The sequence below is a fragment of the Sander lucioperca genome, chromosome 3 (assembly GCF_008315115.2).
Source record: "Sander lucioperca isolate FBNREF2018 chromosome 3, SLUC_FBN_1.2, whole genome shotgun sequence".
Lineage (NCBI taxonomy): Eukaryota > Metazoa > Chordata > Actinopteri > Perciformes > Percidae > Sander > Sander lucioperca.
In genome coordinates, this window is record NC_050175.1 from 33,922,750 (window position 1) to 33,948,340 (window position 25,591).

General features: G+C 42.3%; 1 protein-coding gene across 2 annotated transcripts in view; it reads left to right on the plus strand.

Annotated features, from left to right (window-relative positions):
- The first annotated feature begins 1,278 nt into the window (after positions 1 to 1,278).
- The window catches only part of adamts17 (ADAM metallopeptidase with thrombospondin type 1 motif, 17), a 121,653-nt gene continuing 97,340 nt past the window's right edge, over positions 1,279 to 25,591 (plus strand). Inside the window, exons 1-3 of one of the 2 annotated variants that reach the window (XM_035999652.1) lie at positions 1,279 to 1,511; positions 1,888 to 2,252; positions 22,612 to 22,784. In XM_035999652.1, coding sequence (XP_035855545.1) covers positions 1,454 to 1,511; positions 1,888 to 2,252; positions 22,612 to 22,784 — 596 coding nt within the window. In that variant the 5' untranslated portion in view covers positions 1,279 to 1,453. The remainder of the gene's footprint in view (positions 1,512 to 1,887; positions 2,253 to 22,611; positions 22,785 to 25,591) is intronic. The other variant, XM_031292690.2, reaches the window with a different exon arrangement.

Sequence of the window (25,591 nt, forward strand, 5' to 3'; positions counted from 1 at the left end):
ATCTACCGAAGATTATTTACATGACTCACAGAAACATTTCACCAAGCCACAAGATACCTTGACGGCTAATAAAATAATTACTTAAAGATTACGGTTCACTTCCTGTTACCCAGGAAGTCCCAACCTCATTTAAACCTGAGGATTGCAGCAAACTTTCCCTTATAACAAAGAGAGCACATGCTGGTAAGACAAAAGGTCCTGTTACCCTCTATTAGCTTTTAAACTCAATAAACAGACACTAAATAACAAATCAGAATCAGAAATACTTTAATAATCCCAGGGGGAAATTATTTAAATAATAAATAAATAAAAGACATAAGCGTGATTATTATAACTGGACATGTTTGTGAAATAAACTGTATGGTTTTAAACAATAGAAAAGTATGTATTGATGGATGTAGCTATAGCATTTAAATCACCGCAGTATTAGATGTTAAATATGTACGCAAGAAAGCTACGGAATTACTATGGGGAATTAGATGAATGAATAGATTAACATGATTTGAAAACAGTGTATGGTAATTAACAGAACATACAGACACGCTAAACAAACGTATACCGGCAACATTTACACTCAGTCTTTGAGAGATAAAATAGGTAGCGTATCACTACCGTGACGGCAGCCATGCGCCCCGTCACATGGGAATTGCTGTTGTGGCGATTTGCTGTCGTGTTGTGGCGATTTGCTGTCATGTTGTGGCAATTTGCTTTTGTGTTGTGGCACTTGCTGTCGTGTTTTGATGATTTGCTGTCGTGTTGTGGCGATTTGCTATTGTGTTGTGGGAATAGCTGTCATGTCTTTTTGTGACAAAGGCCCGTGTTTACATTTAATTCATAGCTGAGAACCTCCTCTGTATGGAATTGTTTCCCTTCTCTTATGTTTTCATTGTGGACTGGGTCTTCCACTAATCTGTGCTGCTTATTTAAACTATTATTATTTATTACTTTTTTTTTACTTTTTGTAGGCTACACCATGTTTTTTTACCCTGCAATTATGTAAAGCTTCACTTGCAGCCATGTCAAAGTTTTACACACACACACACACACACACACACACACACACACACACACACACACACACACACACACACACACACACACACACACACACACACACACACACACACACACACACATTCTCCGCACTTTCTCCACTTGAAACCACGTGTAGGGTTTCAACCTCCGACAGTGACAGACAGCTTCCCTGACCAATGAGAATGTAGGGATTTCTCAGTTTTTCTCGGGTCATGGTCTAATGGTACCAATGTGACATGAGTAGAGGCCGACCCGGGCTGTGTAGGCGTGCCCTGCGCTAGAAGTCACTCCAGCCTGAATTACTGCAACTTCTCCAAGTTTAGGAAAAACTGCGCCGTCTGCTTTGCAAAGCGCTTCAGTCCCCTCACAATAAAACCACCCACCTCTTCCAGTTTATTCTATCCTGCTTTGCCTTATCATGCATAACAGCCATGTCACCCATGTGCTCTTCTCTCTTCTCTGCATCGCATTCAGTGGTAAGTACTGACTTCGAACTCTTAAGTGTGAGCTCTCGGCTGTGCCGTGTAACGTTACGCCTATTTCTCTTAGATATAGGTCAACTAAAGCAATCCGTTTCCTCGGTTAAACAACTCAATGTGTTACTACAGATCAGTTGTATGAAGTAGACTGTAGTTTCATCCTGTATGGTTGGAAGATTCCCCCTACAGCGACTTCAGTACGTAGCCTAATCACTGCAGTAGGCTAAGTACTGCACTTTTTGGTTAAGGACACATTGAGCTCCGAGTCCCGGAGCATGAGAGCACACAGTTCAGTCAGTTCACAGAGTCAGGACAGGAGGCTATTTATGCTAACGTGGCCACTGTTTGATGTGAACTGTACCTCCCCACACAGCCCAGTCTGAGCCAGAGATAGACGAAGTGGTTCCCAGGCTGCTGTCCGGGCAGGAGGCGCACCTGTCCCCGGACCACACTGCCCGCACATTGCGGCGCCGCGGCCAGCGCTCCCTGGACGCCCCTGGTGGAGGACATTCTGACCCGGATAACATCATTCTGTCACTGCCCGCTTTCGGAAGGAGCCTGTATTTAAATCTGACGCGGGACAGCGCGTTTCTGTCAGGGGACTTCGTGGTCGAGGAGAGGCTTAGGGAGCAGAGCGCAGCGGTGAGCCGCTTATCCACGAAGCAGCTCTGCTTTTACTCCGGCTCCATCATCAACCACACTGACTCCCTAGCATCACTGAGCACCTGCGGCGGCCTGGTAAATCCATCTTCATTTTTTTGGGACTTTTTGATAGCTTTCATGTCATTCAATCCAAGCAGTTGAGCTCCAGACCTTTCCATGTAATGCACTGTAAAGGCAGGTTGGATTACAGCATCCTGGCTGGGGGACATTCTCCATGTTAGAGGGCCCTGAACACCCACACAGGTGTTTTCAGTTAAGCTTGCTGATTAGCCCTCTTCCCAGGACTGTGTGTTTAGACTGATTGATTGACATCTTCCTGAGTCTATTGTTAGCCTTGTTGCCCCTGTTAGGGCAGGACAAATGACAGCTTTATCATTCTTATTGGTGGGGCTGGGCGATATGGAGAATATCAAATATCACAATATTTTTGACCAAATACCTCTATCGATATTGCGACAATATTGTAGGGTTGACTATTGGTGCTTTCACAAAATATTTACACAATGAGATTTGTGATAAATAATCATCAGGAATGTGGATATAATGAATAAGTTGGTAAAGGCAAATAATAGGAGTGGGGGGAAAAAATTGATACAGCATGGTATCGCAATATTTTCCATGGAAATACTTAATCGATATACAGACGCCAAGTATCGATTTATTATTATATATGTGTTTGTCTGCTTGACACTCCAAATTTGCAGCAATAAAATTGAAGTGAGATGAACAAACAGAGAAATGTATCTTTTTAGATAAAACAGATGTTGACAAAGTTTCCTTTTGGGAACATCATTTGAAATTGGGAAAAATTTGAAGTTGGAAAAAAGGTAATAAATTGCAGTATATCGCAGAATATTGCAATATGTTTAAAATCGCAATAAAATCGTATCGTGACATAAGTATCGTGATGATACCGTATCGTGAGGCCTCTGGTGATTCCCACCACTAGCAAATAATAGAACTGCAAGAACAGTCTGGAAAGTTCAGAAAATTACATGGGCCACCTTCAACCTGAGCAGAAGGTCTTATCAGCCAGAAGAACTGAAATCACGTACGTGTGTGTGTGTGTGTGTGTGTGTGTGTGTGTGTGTGTGTGTGTGTGTGTGTGTGTGTGTGTGTGTGTGTGTGTGTGTGTCCAGAGGCTTTTTAACAGCAGCCACTCTGCTGGTGTGCTCTTAGCATGATTTTCTGCTCCTGTCTCATCAGTCATTGTAATCTCTTAAACCCCCTGACCTGCCAGTGGGTCACTCAGTTCAAAGTCACACGGTGCAGCCAAACACAACTTCACTTTATTTTAAATGCTTGGGGAGATCCTAGTTTTCAATGGTATATATCTGTCTGGCGGAAATTTGGGAAAATGTGTCTAAAATGACGCGTAGGCTACAGTATTTCAATTTGATGGGATGGAGCAACATAAACAACCTTAAATTCCTATTGTAAGAGGAAACAAAAGGGCACAACAGTTTAAGAGTATGAGAAAACATGTTTAACTCAAGTCTCACAGTCCCATCAGTTGCAACACATTCTCACTCCCATGACGCTTGGTCAGGTGCCTTTGGTGTTGTTATTGACGCTACAAGTCTCCTTTAGTGTCATATCTAAACGCTCTTTATCTAAACTCACTGGGTCGGGAATATTGCCGTCACTTTTGACGCAGTTAAGGAAAAGATGGTGGGTGGACTTATAAAAGTTATGTTTCCGTGACACGCAGAACAAGAACGGGACAGATGGGTTTAGGAAAATAAGAACAGCACAGTTGGGTTTAGGAAAAGAAGAACAAGACAGTTGGGTTAGGAAAAGTGACAGGCGGGACACGAAAGTCCTGTGTTCTTTGACCCATCCACCACCCCAACCGACCTCCCCACGTGGAATTTCGGCATTTCATACTACTCGCTACCATTGTCGCTCTTAAAACTACATCATCTTTAAGTGCTCCGTAGCTGCTGCTCTGCCCGGTGCGTTCTACACACACGCTGAGGGGTGCTTATTGCGTCATATCTGATGCTGAGAGCCACTGCCCAAGCATCCGTACCTTACGAGTTCGGAGTGATGCAATTTGAGCAAACTCTGTTGGCTGGTGAAGACTGTGAGATGTGGTTGTAAGCTCACACTATGTTTTGACTATTAGTTTTTTGAAGACATCACCTGGACTTTGAGAAACTGAGATGGACTTTTTTTTTTTACTATTTTCTGACATTTTTTAGACCAAACGATTAATAGATTAATTAGGGCTTGACGATTTTGGCTAAAATCATAATCACGATTAATCGAACAAGTTACCTCGATTACGATTATTGAACGATTATTTTAAATTCTTTTTCTTTTCTTATACTGTAAATATGTTCATGGTTATTTTTTCTAATGAAAGAGTGCATAATCCTATCTTTGTGATTCTAAAATAAGGAAACAACACACAGATAGCAATTAATGCTTATTTATTAAATATTTCAAACAACTGAACAGAAATCTACAACAGTAGATTTCACAATGAAATAAAAACGTCTTATAAAAAAGTAATTTAAGTTTTAATGTTTAAAAAAAAAAAGGTTTCCTAACAATGTAGAAAATAAATAATAAATGTCCATCATAAGATTAACGGGAACCTGTGGTTAACTGTCTTTTCGGAGTTAAACTCCACAAGCGTGTCCTGCGGCTCGCCGGCCGTCACACACACACACACACACACACACACACACACACACACACACACACACACATACACACACATCCACAGCGCTGCAGGCAGAGGCGGGGTCTGTTCCGAGTGTAATAAAGCCCCGTCTGTGTTGAGCAAAACATTACGTGAATAACTACGAGAATGGACGTGCATTTAATATAGGAAAAGTGCACAAGTATTAGCATCATTTGTTGTTGTTGTTGTATGTGACGCTAAGGTCTAGTGACAATGCTATAAAGACCTTTGCCGTGCAAAAGATTTTGGGGGGAGAGTAGTTCTTATAACTGCTTAGAAGTGTACTTTCTACACTAGTACTATCCGATCGGAAAGCATCTATGGTCGCAGACTGGACGGGGCGGAGTCACGTGACTACACACGTGGCGGCCGTAATATGTAGGATGTAATTAATAGGATTAAAAGACCGAAATAACCGACTTGGTAAAATTACGTCGGTTATAGGCTCTGAATTTCGGTTACGATTATTTTTCGATTAATCATCCAGCCCTAAGATTAATTTAAAATAATCGGCAGAGTAATTAATCAATAATGAAAATAATCGTTAGTTGCAGCCCTAATTGTGACATTGTCAGAGTGGAATGAGATATTTCTTCTGATCTTAAAGCTACCTTAGTTACTTAAAATGGGGAAACTGCAGTCTACATGTATGGGTCAAACCAACTAAAAAAATACATTTTACTATCTGTAGGTCTGCTGTAGAGCCTGACTTCTGATCTCCGTGTGCAGGACGGTTAAAGAAAATCTGAAATTCCCCACTGTGAGCAATGAGGTTCCACATTATCTGAGGCATTTGGATAGGATAATGCTCTTATGTAAAATGAGTGTGCAGGTAGGGGTTCAGGCTCAGTCCTGGAATCTTTCACAGAAACAGGCTTGAAGCCAGCTCTTAAAGTAGACTGTGCTCCTTTATTTCCTCTATATTTCCTCAGTGACAGTTTGAGCATTCAGCTGACCTACAATGAATGAGCAGATCATTGTCCAGCTGCGTACAAGACACAGAGACACATGGTGGGTTTATATGGAGGAAAAAAAAAAAACACTGGCAGCTGCAGCAGTTGAACCTAGGGTTGCAAAATTCCAGGAATATTCAAAGTGTAAACCTTCCATGGGAACTTATAGGAGTTTATGAGAATTAATGAGAATACTAATGGAAGTATGGGGGATATTTACTCAGTCTGTATTTACCATTAGGGCTGCAGCTATCGATTATTTTAGTAATCGAATATTCTACCGATTATTCCATCGATTAATTGAGTAATCGGATAAGAAATACTTAGTAAGAAATACTTAGTAAACAGCTTTAGTAAATATTTATTATTGCTGTTTACTAAAAAAAAAAGGAAACCTGTCTTTTGTATATATACTTTTGTATATCCTTTTTTAGAAAAAGCAACATTTTTTATTGCCAAATTCCAAGACCCTTAAAAAAAAAAGTACATTTTTGGTGGCCCAAATGTTAATATTTTTCACCCCCTTCCCCTTCTTGCCTCTGGCTCTTTGCACTGGATATGCAAAAGAGCTGTTCACTAACCAGAGGGTAAATGTGACTGTACAAACCTTAAGCAGGGCTATTCAACTACACTGTTCTGGGGGACACATTTTCAGACGCCTAATACACAGTGAGGAGAAAGAATAAAGAATGCAGACATCACCGGCATGATGACGTCATTCACGTGCATATTAAATGGCCATGCTGGGGGGAGGAGCCGGTTTGTCTCCGGCAGCAGCTAAGTTTCCAAAGATTAGTAGCAAACTAATAAACAGTTAGACTACAAACCGACAGCTCTCGTTTTAGCTTGTTGGTAAAACATGGCTATTTGCAGAGTAGCATGCTGTAGGCTAGTTGTGTAAAACAGCGCGGTGGACGAGAGCAGCAGACGTTTATTACCTTGTGTCGGGTTCGCTCCGTGGAATGGATGAGTACACTGAATGTTTTCTACAGAGATGATGTAGCAGCATGTTTGCAGCTTAAAATGATCCCAAACTTTCTGTTGTTTTCTCTCGCCTGTCTCTTCTCTTAGCCCCTTGCTATTTTCGTCTTCCTTCATTTGTAATCTGGGCCGTCAGTCTTGTGTCCACAGAAGCGTGAACGTGTTGTGCGCTAGTAATAATTCTCCGTGCGGAAACACAGTGAGCCGTACAACCTTAATTACGTTGATTTAACGAAGCTTCGAGGCAAAGAATTTTGCTTCGAGGATTTTTTGTAATCCAATTATTCGAGTTATTCGAGGAATTGTTTCAGCCCTATTTACCATGCTCCAGGGCTGCACAATTGATCAAGTATTGATCACGATTTTGGCTCCCTGCAATTAAATGAACATGATCGACTGCCATATTGACATTTAAAATATGTGCTGATAGAAAACCCTGCTGCATATCAAATCAAGCGCTTCCTAGCATGACACAGGATGGACTCAGTCAGCCAGTGCTGTGCCAGCAGTGGCATTACGCATGGCCGTTCACTGTTTACCTTCATTAAACTGTCTGATAACGACACCAGGCTGCTACAGTATAACAACACAGACCTCTACACATATCAGACTGCTCGGTTATAGTCTCCCATTGCCAGACCTTTCTCCAAAGCGCTGCTGAGGAAGGTCTGGCTAGTCCACACAGCATTCCGGGATGGGAGAAAAACGTGCTCTGGGTTATTGGCATGTCTTTAAACCAATCACAATCGTCATGGGTGGTGGCGCAAGACAAAAAGCCTTGGGAAGGAATTTGTTTTGGTGGAACATGTGTCCGTTCAAAAGTTGTTTTAGTTGTGCAACAGAAAACTCAGATTGGACAAATAGTCTAGCTAGCTGTCTGGATTTACCCTGCAGAGATCTGAGGAGCAGTTAACCATAGTCCTCATAAATCCACTGAGGTTTAAAATTCCAACCCAAAGAAAGCTGAAGTAATGGACATCCGGATGAAAAGAAGGACATACTGCGGAATTTCCGGCAGGAAAAGGAGCAATCCTGGAACTGGCTAGTCCACACAAGATTCCTGGATAGAAGAAAAACATGATCTGGTTTATTGGCATTTCTTTAAACAAGTCACAATCGTCTTGGGCGGTGTAAGAGCCGGACAGAGGTGCTGTCTGCAAAATAGCTTCGGGAAGGAACTTGCTTAGGTGGAATAGTGCATGTCGGGAGGGGAGCTCTGGAATTAAAATGTCTGTCGAGTGTGGGATGAGAATGTTACTCAAAAAAAACAGATAAATATCATTTGATTGTCGGTTCTAGCTCGGAGGATGTTTCCCGAATCGACCGGAGTTTAGAATGGCAACACAAAGAAAGCGGAAGGTGAGGGACATCCGGCTGAACCTCTGGCGGCACCAGAACTATACCGTTGAATGAAACGTCGTCGATACAAACTAACATTGTTGAAACGGAGCAGCTAATATTGGTAGTGAAAGCAACTAGTTAGCAGACTGCTGAGTCATCACTGCTTCGCACCGCCAAAAACTGATTTCCGTCCGTGGGAGTGTGTGCAGCCTTTTAAAGCTGAATTGCCTAGTTTTGGAAAACTGTGTTACTGGATGTATTGGCCCTTTAAAGGTATTTCATCAGGTAAAAAGTACTAGGTGGGCGATGATCTGTCAGATATAAGCCTCATGAATGAAATCAAGTCATTTTGAGGCATAAACAATCAACGTCACAATCATTGACAAGGTAGAAGCTGCAATAATTTTTTGGCAATTGGAAAAAAAGAATGGATTGGATATAATCTAGAGCACAGGGCGCTCCCGCAGACGGAAATCCCTTTTTGGCAGACGATCACTTTTTGGCACAACCCTGGCCGTGTTTGTGTGAGAGGAGAGAAATGCGACAGTAAATGACAGCAGTAAAGACCCTTGCACTGAGCTGAAATGGAAAAGAATATCCGAATCCCTAAATTAAAAACCAAATGCCTATCCAACGAACGAATAACTGAATATTCCAGCCCTACCTTTTTTTGATGCAAAGATTTATACATTAGCAGGAATGTAGCACAACATGGCAGAGAAAGCAGTGCCCTGTTTATTTAAATGTTGAATGTGCAACATTCCCAAGCTTAACTCAGAAATGTACCAATCCTTTTCAACCCTAGTTGAACCTGCAGCCTCTTACAGTCCATCCAGACCAGGACTTGTCACGGTGAGGGGCGTTCAGGGTGTGCTCAGCAGAGATGCCCACAAGTCCTTTTATGCAAGTCCAAGTCAAGTCTCAAGTCTTTGAGCTCCAAGCATAGCCAGAAAAAAAACTGTAGGTGTGCATCAGAGAAACTATTATGCCAGATTTAATCTTACGTTACATTCCCACATATACCCGTACATGGACTGTATGCTGGCAAGTGATTTAATGCCTTTTGGTCTAAATATAAAAGATTACTGTAAGCCCCACAGCTAAGCAAGTGGGCGTTTGTGCTGTAATATGGTAAAACGAATGGTTAAATTAGGGCGTGCATGTATAGTACTGAAACGAAGCCATCGACAGACAGAACACGTCAAGGCTAACGGAGCTGTTTTTAGCAGCCAAAGATGATCTCATCGAGACACACCGCCAGCAAAACACATCAGCAGCAAAACCATTGTTTTCCAGTGGTATGGTGCGCCTGCCGTGCGCTCCTCTCTTGCTCTGCGCATCACGTTTTTATTTTTTTCTATTTTGTTTTGGGCATTTTAGGCCTTTATTTGAGAGGACAGCTGAAGACATTAAAGGGGAGAGATAGGGGGATGATATGCAGCAAAGGGCCGCAGGTCGGAATCGAACCCCTGGTTGCTGCATTAAAGACTGAGCCTTTGTACATGAGGCGCACGCTCAACCATGTGAGCTACCAGGGTGCCCCGCATCACGTTTTTCTAGCATTTTTTTTTTCTTGCATAAAAGTTAAAGGTCCAATATGTAATATATTTACTGTAATACATCCTAAAATGACCCCAATGCATCATCAGATATTAAAGAAACATGCCAAGTTGAAATACTATCTTTTCTGTCAACAATGCTAATGCCAGTATTTTCTCCTTTTGAAATTTCCGTTTCATGACAGAATGTCTGTCTGTGTGTTGGCCTGTGTGTTGGTATCAATTATACAGTTTGACAGCCAGTCCAGGTTGCCAGATATACCTGTGAAAATGTAAACCCAGCGCGCCACAGCTGTAACGTTAATACAGCTGTGGAAGCAGCAAACAAACAAACGGGATCAACGGAGATAGACTACCGACCTAAAAAACCCTGGCATGTAACAGTTGCGTGACCAGAGACGTAACAAACTCCAGGTAAATATTGGAGATTTATTTGAAAGATGGAGACAGCTTAGAGTCCAAGGACGCATAGTTGGCTAATTTCGCCCTGAACAAGTAAGCATTAGCTTCAGGCTAATTTATCAAGGTTACTAGGGACGTGTATTTTATGTCATGAGTAGGCCTGTCACGATAACAAATTTTGCTGGACGATAAATTGTCCCAGACATTATTGCGATAAACGATAATATTGTCGTTCTGAGACCATTTTCATCTAATATAATGATAATGACATAATAATGCAGGTACACCTTTTCAAAGATCAATAAACTTTTATTTCTAAAGAATATTTAACACTGGAACTGGAAGACATTTTAAATATCCACAATATGTCTTTGATCTCCTTTTTAGTATGTCGTCTTTCACGGTGTTGTACAGTTGTGGAATTGCCGTTTGTGACACGTATGTTCTCCCAGGTAATTCATACTGGCTGTCAAATGTTTGCAGCATTAGTCGAGTGTTTGTGATAGAACACTAAATATTAAATTTAAATAATACATTATATCTATCTATTTCTATGTGACTATCTGCCACATGGCGAGTAAATGTTTGTACCAAAATAGTTCTGTTTTTCAGTCTTCATTTTGGCGAAGGTGCAGCTATACTTTCTTCTGCTCCTCTGCAGGTCGGAGCTTCGCGGGGGGGGCGACACACACACACACACACACACACGCACGCGCGCGCGCGCAAACAGACGCCATCCACCACGTCACTTCTGTTTACTGATAGCTAGCGTTTACCTTAGGCTAATTTATTAGCTAGTAAGTGGCGATTTTTGACCGTCCGGGAGCCTCTGACACACTGACAGCTGTAGGCTTGTACCGGTTAATGTTCTGTGCATTGTCGGACACATACAGCAACTTTCCTGAAACCGCTTGCAAGACTGACAAGTCCACAGTGGCGTTTATGTCCGTGCCTGTCTCCACCGCCTCCATCTGCAGGTTGTCAACTGCGTGGTTTGGAATGAAAGGGAGAAAACCGGTCGCCGAGTAACACGGCGGATATCGCTCATATACGTCTTCTTTTTTTGACGGCGCCTTAACGGCAAAGTGCTGCGGAAAACCCCGCTCCAACTACTCGCATTTTCTGTCTCTCTCTCCGCCAGGAGTCCCGCCTCCACACAAAGACCATGCGACTCACAAGAGGGTTCACTCCTCGTTACGCTAAGGAACCGAGAGTGGTCCTCCAGTCTCTCTCTCTCTCTCTCTCTCTCTCTCTCTCTCTCTCTCTCTCTCTCTCTCATACAAACAAGCATGCAAATGGAAATTATCGCGGCCGGAAAAGTTATCGAGCTAATTTTTTTTATCGTGCGATTTATTGACTATCGCGACAGGCCTAATTGTGAGTCATTTTGAGTACCCGAGTTGGTTACTCTCAAAAACAATTGAGACACAGCCAGTAAAGTGATCCCAAATGTTCCTGGCTAACCCCGCCTAACTGTTAACGTTACCGTAGGGCCAGGCAAGCGGGCCATGGCTGTTTACAACGTGTAGCCTGTTCAGCGGCCGTAGCAGTCAACGGTGAGTTATTTTAAGCCAAGAAAGGGGGGCTGTGAATTGGGAAAAGAGGGCCGTAAGTTTGCAGTGTGTTTAGCGATTGTTGCAGGGCTTGACATTAACCTTTTGAGGCACTTGTCCTTTGGACAAGTACATTTACATTTCACTTGTCCATGCACAAAAGTCACTTGTCTGGGTAAAGATTTATCATTTTATAAAATAAATTGTGTTTTGCTAATGCAGAATTCGAACAAACCGTTGAAACACTATCAGCATTAATAAAATTCAGTTGAAACAGTAGAAACAAACGTGTCCCAAGAATAGATTTCCTCTTCAACAAGAAAAAAGGATCTCCAGACTCCATAATACAAAGTAATACTTTGCACGCCGGTGTGCAGAAGTTAATATATTGAGATTCTAAGTCAATATTTTAAAGTTTGTCATTACTTTCAGATTCCTAGTCAATATTCTAAGTTACTAAGTCAATATATTGAAATACAAAGTTATTGAGATTCTAAGTGAATATTTTAAAGTTTCTCATTACTGTCAGATTCCTAGTCAATATTCTATGTTACTAAGTCAATATATTGAGATACGAAGTCGATACTTTGAGATATTGAGTCAATATATTGAGATTGTAAGTCAATATTTTAAATGTTCTCATTGCTTTGAGATTATTAGTTTATATTCTGTGATACTAAGTCAATATTTTGACCAGAGGTAGTAGTGACTTAAACTTGAACTTATACTATATCTAAAATAATTTTGTAGACTTAACAGTGGATTTTGCCACTAAATGTTGGTGTTAACTTTTTTTTATTTATTTTTATACAATTTCACTAATTTCTACCCGGCAGAGGCTGATTTACCGAAGGGATCCTTTAAAAGGTGTAGCTACTTTACAGTTGATTATTACCTGATATTTAATCCGCATACCTGCAAAAAGGGTATTTTACAACAACTTTGAATGCAGCACGAGGCTGGCGAGGCGAATTTCAAGTGAACGCAACATCTGTGTTTTTCTGACAACAGCAGCTGCACACTGTCATACATTCTTCAACAGTGAAATACAGACACATTTTTAGACTGTTTAGCTGTCAGCATTTTAACCGTGTTTACTCCAGCTGCTAGCTAACGGTAGGCTAACGTTACCTGCTGCCAAGTGTAGTGTTAACTAGTGTGACATGCGGCGATGTTTAGGTTGCTTCTAACGTCCGTTTTCGGAGCATCAGAGAGAAGCGCAGACATTTCAGTGGCACCGAAATCCGCGTTGCAATTTGGTCCTGTAGATAACGGTCGTTAAGCCACCGGTGCCGTATTAGCACTGGGTCTCTCGTTTTTTGTCAACTATGTGGCGAGGAGGTAACGTTAAGGCGGAGTTAGCAAGCTAACGTTAGCTAACTAACACCGGCTGGTTCACCGTGCTTTCATGCTGCATCGCTTACAGAGAATGAGCTGAACAGCGGGCTGGGTCTAACGTTAGCGGCCCGCTGACCAGCTACCGCTGGGTCTGCTGCCCCTGATTGCGGTGAAAAAATGTATCATTTCAAATCGGTAACATAGACGTAATGAGTGGTTCATAACGTGAAGTGGAAGTGTGAAGAAGAAAAGTGTGTTCAGTTGGGTGGCGAGGATGGCAAGGTAGCTAACGTTAGTGTTATTTTTAGCGGTTCCCACTGTAAATCTAAGCTGAGGAAGTGTGTCTGTCAGTCGGGTGGAGAGGACGGCGATGTTGTGGTGTTTTTAGCAGTTCCTACAGTAATTCTAAGCTGAAAAGGTGTGTCTGTCAGTAGGGTGGAGAGGACAGCGAGGTTGTGGTGTTTTTAGCGGTTCCTACAGTAGTTCTAAGCCTAAAAAAGTCTGTCAGTCAGTTGGGTAACGTACAGAGCTCCGCGTGAGCATGGGCTTTTATGGCTGTCAATATAGCCATCATCTAACGTTAGCTGTTAAGTAATATCTGGCTATGTGAGACAAGCGTCAAGCAACATTGTTGTGAATGCTGCGGTCTCAGCCGTGAACTTCGAATTTGGGGAGGAGGGACCGAGGGAGACGACTCTCTCCAGTATTTTGAATTTGTACTGCAGTAACTATTTTAAACACTAGCTGTCAGTATTACATATTGCACCTTTAAAATATTTTCAACTTTTCAGCGCAAGGCATAGTCGCACCACTCGTCAATGTAACACTTGGCCCTGGCAGCCAATCAAATCAAGCAAGAGGCAGGATTTACTACTTTACCACTTCCTTCCTGTTTTGTTGTCAGTAGATGACAGCATCTAGCTGCCTGCCTGTTAGCATGGATACAACAAGTCACAGTCAAAACTATAAAATAATATGGTGGGAATTGCTGGTTGGTCTACATTAACTAAACATTTGACCCGCTTTACTGACTCGAACTGACCATAAATGACAACTGTTAACACTGTTAACCTGCCTGTAAATTGCTTATGCTAATTGATTACTCTTATATCCTTTGTTTTTGTTGTTTTCCGTTAATCACATTGGATCGGCCAGTTGTACACGCAGCCCCGCTCCACAGGCGCATCTTGCTGTTCAGACTGACGAGGCGTTTATGAGGCGGCTGCGTCTATAGCGACGCCTTTCGTTGTGATCGCTGTAAATTGTTTTCCATGTGAGTGAATCTGTTTGTCCGCTGCTTTTGCGTTGCTAAGCTCCTTACAGGTGTGCCCTGAAAACATTGAGATGAAAAAACTTTAACTTACAACTCGACCCAGTTAGAGATTGTACTGTATATGTATGACTGTTGCAAGCACAGGAAATCAAAAACAAGGTCTATGTGTACACTGTAGACAGTTGTAGAATTCAGTACTGAAAAAGTTGAAGTCATTCCTGGGATTCATTCTGGCTGGTTTACCACTTCCAAGTTTCCAAGCTAACTGCTCTTTGAAGCATTCAGAAAAAAAGAAAAGCTGGTAGCCACTCTGCCACACACGCAAAGACTGCAACACATGTAAATAAAAAATTATATTTAAATAAATAGGCCTTTTTTAATTAATATAGGCTATCTCTGAGAATGCTTATACAGCTATCTTCAACAACAACAGACTAATTAAAAGAGAGAGAGAGGAGGCGTGCGGTGGACTGAAGTGTATGATACAAAAACTTGCTTGGATCATTAAGCCGATTGTTAAATGCACAATTCTCTGGTTTATCAATGAAGTGTCTGACACTACACTGCAGACTGGATTCTCTACTCACTGTGTAGATGGGTGATTGCTGACAGCGGCGTTACATACGTCTCATGTATGTAATGTCTATTGACACCGCACTGCATTTTTATGAACTATGATAATCTGGTCATGGGCCACATCTCTCGCCCGTGTCAAGGCGCTGACTCTCTCTCACTCTTATTTGCATCTTACTTAAAGTTGCATCCAGTAACAGCTTCAGTGTTTTTCGCCGTGTTTACTGCCATTTTTCAGTGGCCGCCACCACAGAACATTACCTGCACAAACACTAGTAAAAATACAGGTTTTCCTCTCCTGCTTAACAAAAAATGCAGCTGTGCAAATAACAATTAAAAATGCAGTCAAAAGTCAGCAGTGTTGGCCAGGCTGTGTCTCCCTCCATGTTGCCTGGAGAAACTGAGCAGAGAGATGCATAAAAGCTTTACAAAAGAAACAAAATGTAACGCAACATAAAACTATATGGACATAAACTGTATTATGTCATTCCATATCTCGTAAAATATTATATTGATATACCTTAAAAAGTCCATATACCGCCCAGCCCTAACACAGTGCCATGGTTAGCATTGCTAAGCCTCTGTTCTGATTGACAGGTCTGTGTGTAGCCACGCCCCTAAAGCATCCCCTGCTCTATCGTCTATTTTAAAATAAATGGGACCATAATTTACAAAATGAACATCATGCTGTGTTGAAGAAGACTTGAAACTAGCGATTTAGACCATAAACGGATTAGAAAATGTTTACTGAGGTAATAAATCAAGTGAGAAGTAGGCTCATTTTCTTCAATGCAATTGGATAATAACAGAGGAGAGTTGGATTACTTACTAGTAACAAGTGTAATTGTGTAATTATTTTACTTTGTTAAACAGACCTAGGTTGCACCCATAGGCTAAAATATTTAACTGTGATTACATCACATGATTGTCAATGGCTAACACGCGATTAAGACATTTCCATCTGCAATGCGGTTCCTTGATAGCCTGTGAAAACCTTGACGAACTTCTGGCAAATTTGAGATTTGCTCTGCAAGTCAGTCTGGCCAAGAGCCCATTCAAGCCCATTTCTAATTTTTCCAAATCAAAGCACCAATCACAACCGTTGAGGCGGGCTTTACACGATGACGATAGCGCAGCGACGGCAAGTAGCTTTTTGTTTACATTCAACATGATGGCCACCAAAGCGCAGCAACCCGTTGATGCCGCTGTCACTGCTACGTCACCCCTACGTCACCCCTACGTCATCGTTGGTCTGATTGGTTGAAGGACTATCCAATTGTGCCCAGAGGCATTTGAGCGGCGTCCGTTGGTGATGCCCCTTCGGAAATGGGCTGTGAATGAACGTTCCCCAGACCCACTCTCAGTTACAACTGAGAAGGGTCTGGTGTCAACCAGGCTAGTAGTCCTTGGAAATTTACCACTTTAATCTCACGAAATATCCAAGCTTTTTTCTCTTAGATTTAGATCTAAGAAATTCTGATTTTTCTTGGAATACTACACTCTCCATGGTTCCCTGATTTAAAAAAAAAAATGTTTTCCCTACAATGGACCTAATACGCCGTTGTACACACTCCTCCAGCTGAGTGAGGATCCTCATATCCATCCAACCTCAGCTGTCCAGGATTGGTTGTGATATACTTCTCTCTCCAGCTAATGCCTATGGATAGAGTCATGTCCCTGTGTTTGTGGAGCTGTAGAAATGCTTTAATCCATCCTCCAGTCCACATTATGCTGGCTAACAGCATTTGTTAGCCCTGGGGCTCAGCCAGGAGTGGAATGTCTGTGCAAACGTTGAAACAAACTGAGTTGCTGCTGTATTTTATGGCATACCAAAATGCTCTAGTCAGAGCAGGCCTGTTCATAGTGCTGCACTGTGACTGCTGAATCTGCATTGTTTTGTTTCTCTCTTTCTGCCATTGTTGCTGTGCAGACCTCACAAGTTAGTGGTAGAAAGAGTGCAGAATGTTTTTTTACGAAGTTTTTTATGAACTTGACTGTACTTTGACATAAGAGCTGATCTGATTTGATAGATTTTCTTCACTATGCTCTAGGAAGAGTGCCTTTATTTCAGGAACAACATAGATTGTTGTGATGACCATTTTGAGAAAGAAGCCAGGGTTTGAACTTGGGCTACTGTCCAGTAGGCCTGTCAAAACTGGCCAAAAGTGACGTTTGAAAATTTGTTCTAAAAACACTTATCTGTTTGTGCACATTATGTCCATAAGACGGCAGACCAAGACAACGGAGGCATACCTACTTGTATAGGTATATTTGTTTCATCTAAAGATGTATTTAAAAAAATACAGACACATTATAAAATAAAATAATGTCCTATATAACGCAAAAGTTAATTGCAACACTGTGTAACTCTCTCCCCCTCTCTCTCTCTCTGGAGCATGCAGAAGGCAGGACATGACGCTGATTACACGCAGCTGTTCGTAATTTGGTCATAAACAACAGTCTCTTGCCGTTCCCTGAATCTGTCCTACGATATTGGCGTCTGCTCTTACCGACAGAAATGTCCGGATCTATTTGTCTCTCCATTTAGACATTTTCGTTGGCGTCTTTGTGCCTTCTTCTTCTTTGCCCTTGTTATTTGTTTACCTCCGGTAGCGGCAGCTGCATGTTAGAAATGTGATGAACACACCCACCTGCTCGCTCTTCCCTACCGGCTGGGCTCAATTACACAGGAAGCTGAAGATTTTAGGAAGCGGTGGCCCCTCAAGAACTTGCGAAAATACATTTTCATATTCAGATGTGACTTTTTTTGTACTTAATTCGAATATATATTCAAAATTGTAATATTCGTTGACAGCAGTACTGACTACATTGACAAATTGTCACAATTTCCGTTAACAAAATGAACACCAGACATGAGGGGGCAACAATCAAACATGCTTGATTTGATTGCCTCATAAAATGGAAGCACAGAGTTGTTTTCTACTCCACTCAATTAGGTAAATGACTTATGAAGAAGAAAAGCTGATTGTTGTGGGCATTGGCTTAAAATTATATGATCTTTGTAAATATTTACTGGTATTGAACAAAAAACAACAACCTATATGTGGAAGTCCATCACCCTGTAAATGAACTACTTTGTTGTGTGGCAGTGATGTGCCAAAGTTTTTCCCTTCAATAAAACATTAACTTGTGGGAATGATCCTTACCTCAAGTGAAGGAGTTCAAGTACCTTGAGGTCACAAGCTAGGGGACAATGGTGTGGGAGATTGGTCGGAGAATCTGCACAGCGGGGTCAGTATTACATTCTCTTTATCGCACTTTTGTGACGAAAATTAAGCTGAGCCAGAAGGCAGAGCTCTCGATCTACTGGTCAATTTTCGTTCCTACCCTCACCTATGGTCATGAAGGCTGGGTCATGACCGAATGAATGAGATCCAGGGTATAAGTGGCCAAAATGGGTTTCCTCAGGAGGGTGGCTTAGAGATCGGGTGAGAAGCTTAGTCATCCGTTAGGAACTCAGAGTAGAGCCGCTGCTTCTTTGCCTTCAAAGAAACCAGTTGAGGTGGTTTAGGCATCTGGTGAGGATGCCCCCTGGGTGCCTCCCTAGGGAGGTGTTCCAGGCACGTCCAGTCGGGGGAAAGGCCTCGGGGAAGGCTCAGGACTAGCTGAAATCTCGTTCTCTCTGGCTCAGGAAAGGGAAGTTTGCGTTAAATCAATGTTGTGGTTACAAACGTAGGTACGTGGAGATTAGGGTTGAAACGATTCCTCAAATAACTCGAATAATTCGATTACAAAAAATCCTCAAAGCAAAATTCTTTGCCTCAAAGCTTTGTTAAATCAATGTAATTAAGGTTGTACGGCTCACTGTGTTTCCGCACGGAGGATAATTACTAGCGCACACAACAGTTTGACGCTTCTGTGGACACAAGACCGTTTATGCACAAGACTGACGGCCCAGATTACAAATGAACGAAGACGAAAATAGCGAGGGTCTAAGAGAAGAGACAGGCGAGAGAAAACGACAGAAAGTTTGGGATCATTTTAAGCTGCAAACATGCTGCTACATCATCTCCGTAGAAAACATCCAGTGTACTCATCCATTCCACGGAGCGAATCCGACACAAGGTAATAAACGTCTGCTGCTCTCGTCCACCGCGCTGTTTTACACAACTAGCCTACAGTATGCTACTCTGCAAATAGCCATGTTTTACCAACAAGCTAAAACGAAAGCTGTCGGTTTGTAGTCTAACTGTTTATTAGTTTGCTACTAATTGTAATCTACTTTGGAAACTTAGCTGCTGCCGGAGACAAACCGGCTCCTCCCCCCAGCATGGCCACTTAATATGCACGTGAATGACGTCATCATGCCGGTGATGTCTGCATTCTTTATTCTTTCTCCTCACTGTGTATTAGGCTTCTGAAAATGTGTCCCCCAGAACAGTGTAGTTGAATAGCCCTGCTGTAAGGTTTGTACAGTCACATTTACCCTCTGGTTAGTGAACAGCTCTTTTGCATATCCAGTGCAAAGAGCCAGAGGCAAGAAGGGGAAGGGGGTGAAAAATATTAACATTTGGGCCACCAAAAATGTACTTGTAATTTGGCAATAAAAAATGTTGCTTTTTTTATGAACAAAAAATTACAAATGTATATACAAAAGACAGGTTTCCTTTTTTTTTTTTTTTTTTTTTTTAGTACACAGCAATAATAAATATTTACTATTGCTGTTTACTAAGTATTTCTTACTAAGTATTTCTTATCTGATTACTCGATTAATCGATGGAATAATCGGTAGAATACTCGATTACTAAAATAATCGATAGCTGCAGCCCTAGTGGAGATACCGACCCTATGCAGGACACTACACTCTAGCCTGACGTTAACCTCTCAAAAAATTTAACTAGATGTTGCACGTCGTTCGGCTGTGGCTTGGTAGCGTTGCATTTCACCCTACTCATTTCCGGGTTCTTCTTCTCCATAGACAATATGAAATCAAGGAGAGGGTTAACTTTTCCTGCTACAGATTTCCCACCATGGTCAGAAAGCACAGGGGAGACACTTTGTTTCTCTCACTATGCCCTTTTAGAGTCACTACTCGCTCCGAAGCTAATCACCATCACTCTCTCACTTGCTCAACCATACACTCCCCCCGCACACATGCATGCCGGCCCTGCTATTCTCTTAAAGAGATCGACGCACACACCAACGCGTGGCTTAAGCATATGGGGCGGGGCAAATCGTCACCAATGAAAAGGGAACTCTATGCTGAGTTCAATGACACCTCACACAGTCATTCAAACAACTCTGAGTTGTCGTTTAAAACTTTTACAGCCATTTTAATAAAATTAAGGGTTTTATTCTGGTTCGAGTCCATACGTGCAGTTAATGGATACAGGAACGCAGAACTGAAGGCTCGGTTGGCAACTAGCTCTGATTAGCTGTTAGCTCCGGTTAGCGGTTAGCTCCGTTATAAAGATATGGAGTGGAGGAGCTGCTACTGAGAGGGGTAACAACCAGACTCTGATAAATGACGTTCGGGGAGCTTTCAAAGCAGCGTGGCCGCGGTGTTTCAACGGTTTTATTAGTACAGTTAATCCCACGGCAAGAACACCAGCAACTAGCTAACGTAACGATAGCCTCTCTGAACAAGTGCACACAGCAGCACGCAACTTCACGAGGGGGAGGGGCTGGAGGCAGCTCCTCTCTGTGCACTGTAAAAAATTACACTGTTGTGTGTGTGTGTGTGTGTGTGTATATACTATATTTTTACTTTTTTAACTGTCTAGTGTGTAATTGTGTGTTGTTCATACTATAAAATGATTTATTGTTTGTCTTTGTTGCAGGGCATGAAGTTAACTTTTTTGACCACCAGCCACTGTGGCAGGTGGATTTTTAAATCCACCTGCCACAGGGACTTTTTACCAGCCACTTTTTTTTTGCGTCATAAAGGTGAAAAACAGGAATTGCTGTGACTCTATGATCCTGTCCTGTCCTATTGATGGTAGCCCGCCTTGATAATCCTGCATAGGGGCCCGGTGTTGGCTCGTTATGCCACTGCATATAAGAGATGAGATGACTGACAAAATCAGGAGTAGCCTACGCACACCACAACAACAACAAAACACTGGTGAATGCGCACCATAACACATGAATGTTTTTTGTATAGTTCTTAAAAATAAAAAAATAAATAAAAAGGAAACTTGTTTTGGGGAGAATAATACTTATTACTATTAATTAATTACTCTGGGCTGAGATTTTCTAGGAACTTTATCAAAAAGGCTCAGGATGCTGCAAATGTTGGTAAAATATGAAAAAGGCTGGTGGATTTAAGACACAAAATAATTTATTGGATGAATCAAATATGAACATATCTGTCATTGTCATTGGCTTGTTGATCTTTACATTGTTTAGTTAATTTCCTATCCTGGCCTGGGACACATTCATACGGTTTAATAAAGGACTTTAACTTATCATTGCACTTACAATAACGTAGCTGTCCTGAATTTAGGTCATCCTGTACGTCTCATCTGCGTTTTTTCCTGCATCCACCGTGTGCGTTTGTGTGTGTGTCTGTGCGTGCGTGTGTTTGTGTGTCTGTGTGTGTGTTTGTGTGTGCGCGTCAGTCGCGGGGGAAACGGAGCAGCCCCGCCTGCTGCAGAGAGCCGACAATTTGAAACAGCAGCGCTGACTTTAGAGTGAAAAATCGTTACAGCGTACATTGATGTTAAAATGTATACAGGTTGGCAGGACCGTCTGAAATGTTTTGCACGGTCTTTCGCTGTACGTTTTGTTTGTAATGTGAGATGTTCGAGTCACATACACGTCTCGTCTTCATATCAGAAACTAGGAAATGAATTTGACCCGTTCTCACTCCCGCTTGGTCAGTGGCTGCACGTGGGATGCTGGGATTGTGTGAGTAATGAAAATGCGATAGGGGGCCCCGGCTGTCAATCAATGTCTTCCAGTGATGCGGGCCCCTGATTGGACTAGGCCCGTAAGCAACCGTGTACCCTGCTTACCGATAGTTACGAGTCTGAATCACTCAATTCTCATTGGCTACCCGCCAATGTGGCAGGTAGATTGACAGTTTCACCCGCCAATCACAAAAGTTACCTGCATTTGGCGGGTGGGCGGGTGCCAATTTCATGCCCTGCTTTGTTGAATAATACAGAAGACAAAGCTTAAAAAAAAAATCGAATCGCAATATTTGGGAAAAAAATCGCAATTAGATTATTTTCAAAAATCGTTCTGCCCTAGTTAGCAGGTACCAGGGACTTTTTTTCGTAACGGAAAACCAAAAAAGGCAAGTAGAGTCGAGGCGAGTCGAGCAGGTACCATGTAATGGAAAAACGCCATTAGTGATGCTTCTTACGTCAGTCAGCAGGGGTTTGTCTCCCCGTCTTCCCCATGGTCTGCCCAGGTGCATCTTGACCGTGCCAGTTATGCTGCGTTCCATTGTCCTCTGAACTTCCGACGAGGAAAGATGCAAAGAAACAAATAAAATAAATAAACTAAGAAGACGTAGTGACGTCTGAAGTCAAACAAGTGAAATCAAAAGAAGATTATGCCCTAGGCCGTTTTTTAAATTGCATCACGATTTCATTTTTTTCAACCGGTTTTAATCTTTACACATTAATATCAATTTTTAAGCGATTCTTCAATGCATCGTTACATCCCTAGTAACTGCTGGTTACATTATATTTAAACACTCTCCATTCACCATACACCTAGCTACTAAAATTCTACTTTTCTTGACGCTTGTGGGAATGATCACACTTTAATGTTGTGCATGTTTCTGTTTATGTGAACAGACTGGGCTAATCCAGCTCGGAGAGGTCAGTCTATTCATTCAGCCGGTGGGTGAAAATGGCCCCTCCCAGTCGTTCTCCGGACTAAAACACCGGCTGCTGCGACACAGACGCTGTGCCAAGACCAGCTCTGCTCCAGATGTTGACCAGCCAAACTACTGTGGGACTGTACAAGGTGAGTGACTCAGAGAGAGACTGGATGGCTCGGGATATGGGATTATTGTCACAGTGACTGACAGGTTTGCTGATAGAGTTACAAAAGAGACGGCAACCCTCTACATCGAACTATTAACCGAGGACTCTCTGTCCATTTGTCTTTGTGTGTGTGTGTGTGTGTGTGTTGGCGTGTGTGTGTGGGCCGGACGTGTGTGTGTCCTTCGTATATCTCCAAAATGGTTCATCTGATCTACTTCACACTTGGTGGGTGTATTGCTGAGGATGTTGGTGCAAGTTGGTGCAATTTGACACAATGCGTCCAATATGAATAAACCTTGAATAAACAAGAGAACAGCGCTCTGTGCAGCAGCAGGGGCGGGGCTTCAGGGCTCTTAGAACTGAGTTGAGCATGTCTCTGCTGTTGTTATCTCAAAGCGAGCGACTAATACGCCTATTTGGAAATGAATACCTCAGCTAAGTGTATATCTCTGGTGTCCCTGACCGCCAGTACTTGGGTGTGTTTTTTCAGAAGAATTAGTGATGTGGTGGCCCCAGTCAAGCTTCGTCTTGCTCTACTTTTCACCCTTTCTCTTATCTAGATCAACGGAAGAACATTTCCAGGATAAGTGCCAGACATCCTGTCCCTCATCTTCCTTTATTTATCAAAAATCTCATTGTGTAAATATTTTGTGAAAGCACCAATAGTCAACCCTACAATATTGTCGCAATATCGATATCGAGGTATTTGGTAAAAAAATATAGTGATATTTGATATTCTCCATATCGCCCAGCTCCACCAATAAGAATGATAAAGCTGTCATTTGTCCTGCCCTAACAGGGGCAACAAGGCTAACAAGAGACTCAGGAAGATGTCAATCAATCAGTCTAAACACACAGTCCTGGGAAGAGGTCTAATCAGCAAGCTTAACTGAAAACACCTGTGTGGGTGTTCAGGGCCCTCTAAGGCCGGTTACACACTGGATGCATCGCGCGAGCGTGGCGTTTCTGTTGTGTCTCAGAAGCGTGGCCGCTGCGTGGATTTTTCTGTGTCCTACACACCAGAAGTGTGTGTGACGCGGCGCTGCTCCTGCTGCTAGGTACAGGGAGGGCTGATCTCGGGACATAGCGCCGACACATTCAAACTCTGAAAACTGGGTAAGTGGGTTGGCAACTTTGTGTAGCTGGACCGTCACTCAGAACACACTACGTTGTTATTGTAGCCTATTCTACCCTTTATATATAGGCGTGTTCGACGTATGGGGAGAGAGTTGTTAAACTTAAAATAAATATATAGCCTACTGATTTGATTAAAGTAAGACAACGTCGGCAGTATTGACTGCAAAATATGTTACAGAATATTTCGTTCTGTATGACAGGTGCTATATTTGAAAATCTTTTCTCTGAAATTTTTTATTACATTTATATCTACATTGATGTCAAAACCTAGAGACTTTCAAACATCAAGATGTCATTTATTAATATGCATTTGTGTCTAAATGACATATAAACATATTTTCCTATTCTATTTTGCATGGAAACGCTTCCAACACGCTCGCGTCCTGTGTGAAAAATAGGCGTCGGTTCTATTTCTAGCAGGCACGCGTCTCAGGCGCGGCTCGAGACGTGCGTGAGATGCGCGTCTCACGCAGGCAGTGTGTAAGCTCTAACCTGTTAACATGGGAGCCGAAATATAAATGGACACGCCACGCGGCTGAAACGCTCGCGAGACGCTTCCAGTGTGTAACCGGCCTAACATGGAGAATATCCCCCAGCCAGGATGCTGTAATCCAACCTGCCTTTACAGTGCATTACATGGAAAGGTCTGGAGCTCAACTGCTTGGATTGAATGACATGAAAGCTATCAAAAAGTCCCAAAAAAATGAAGATGGATTTACCAGGCCGCCGCAGGTGCTCAGTGATGCCAGGGAGTCAGTGGTAAAGATTTTAAAGATTTTGGATATCGTAATATCGTAATATGGCATAAGTGTTGTCTTTTCCTGATTTTAAAGGCTGCATTACAATAAAGTTATGTCATTTTCTGAATTTACCAGACATTGAGGCATCATATGACTCTTGGTTCTCAGCAGGAGGGGTAAAGTTGGCACTGTTGGGGAATTTGGGGCCAGCTCTTTTGAATGCCAGCTGTGGGAGCGTTTCGGGAGGCGTGATCTTAAGGCTTCTCATCATGGATGACCTGTCATAGAGAGGAAGGGTCCTCTTCTTGGTGCTCACATGACTCTCCTTCACCTCTTGAATCATGATTCCCCCGGCACTGTTTACAACATTTGAGCCATGAACGTTGGTTGTGATTCTGTTCAGGTTGTCCCACTCGCTGTGAAAAACAGTGTTTCCCTCGCCGGTGATGATTCAAGGGGTCAGGTGGGTGGAAATGTCATCAGAAGCCTTGGCCATTGCTGTCTCAAGTTCCATACTGAAGTCATATGTTTCTGAGTGTCCTGAAAGGATGGTTGTGAGCTACAAAGACAGAAAAGAAAATTGCTTTAGTAAATATCAAAATGAAATACCTCCGTAAAAACAGACTACCTGGACGCCTTTTTCTCGTCTTTCTCCACACCGCTGTCTTCAGACTTTTGCGTTTTTACCCGTTAGACTGTAACGTGACAACGGAGCATTTTTAAGATTTCCACCCTGGAGGGTGGTTTCACTTTTTTGCGTTTTTAAAGCAGCCATATTATGCTCATTTTCAGGTTCATAATTGTATTTTAAGGTTGTACCAGAATAGGTTTACATGGTTTAATTTTCAAAAAACACCATATTTTTGTTGTACTGCACTGCTCTCTCTCACTGCTGCAGATCCTCTTTTCAG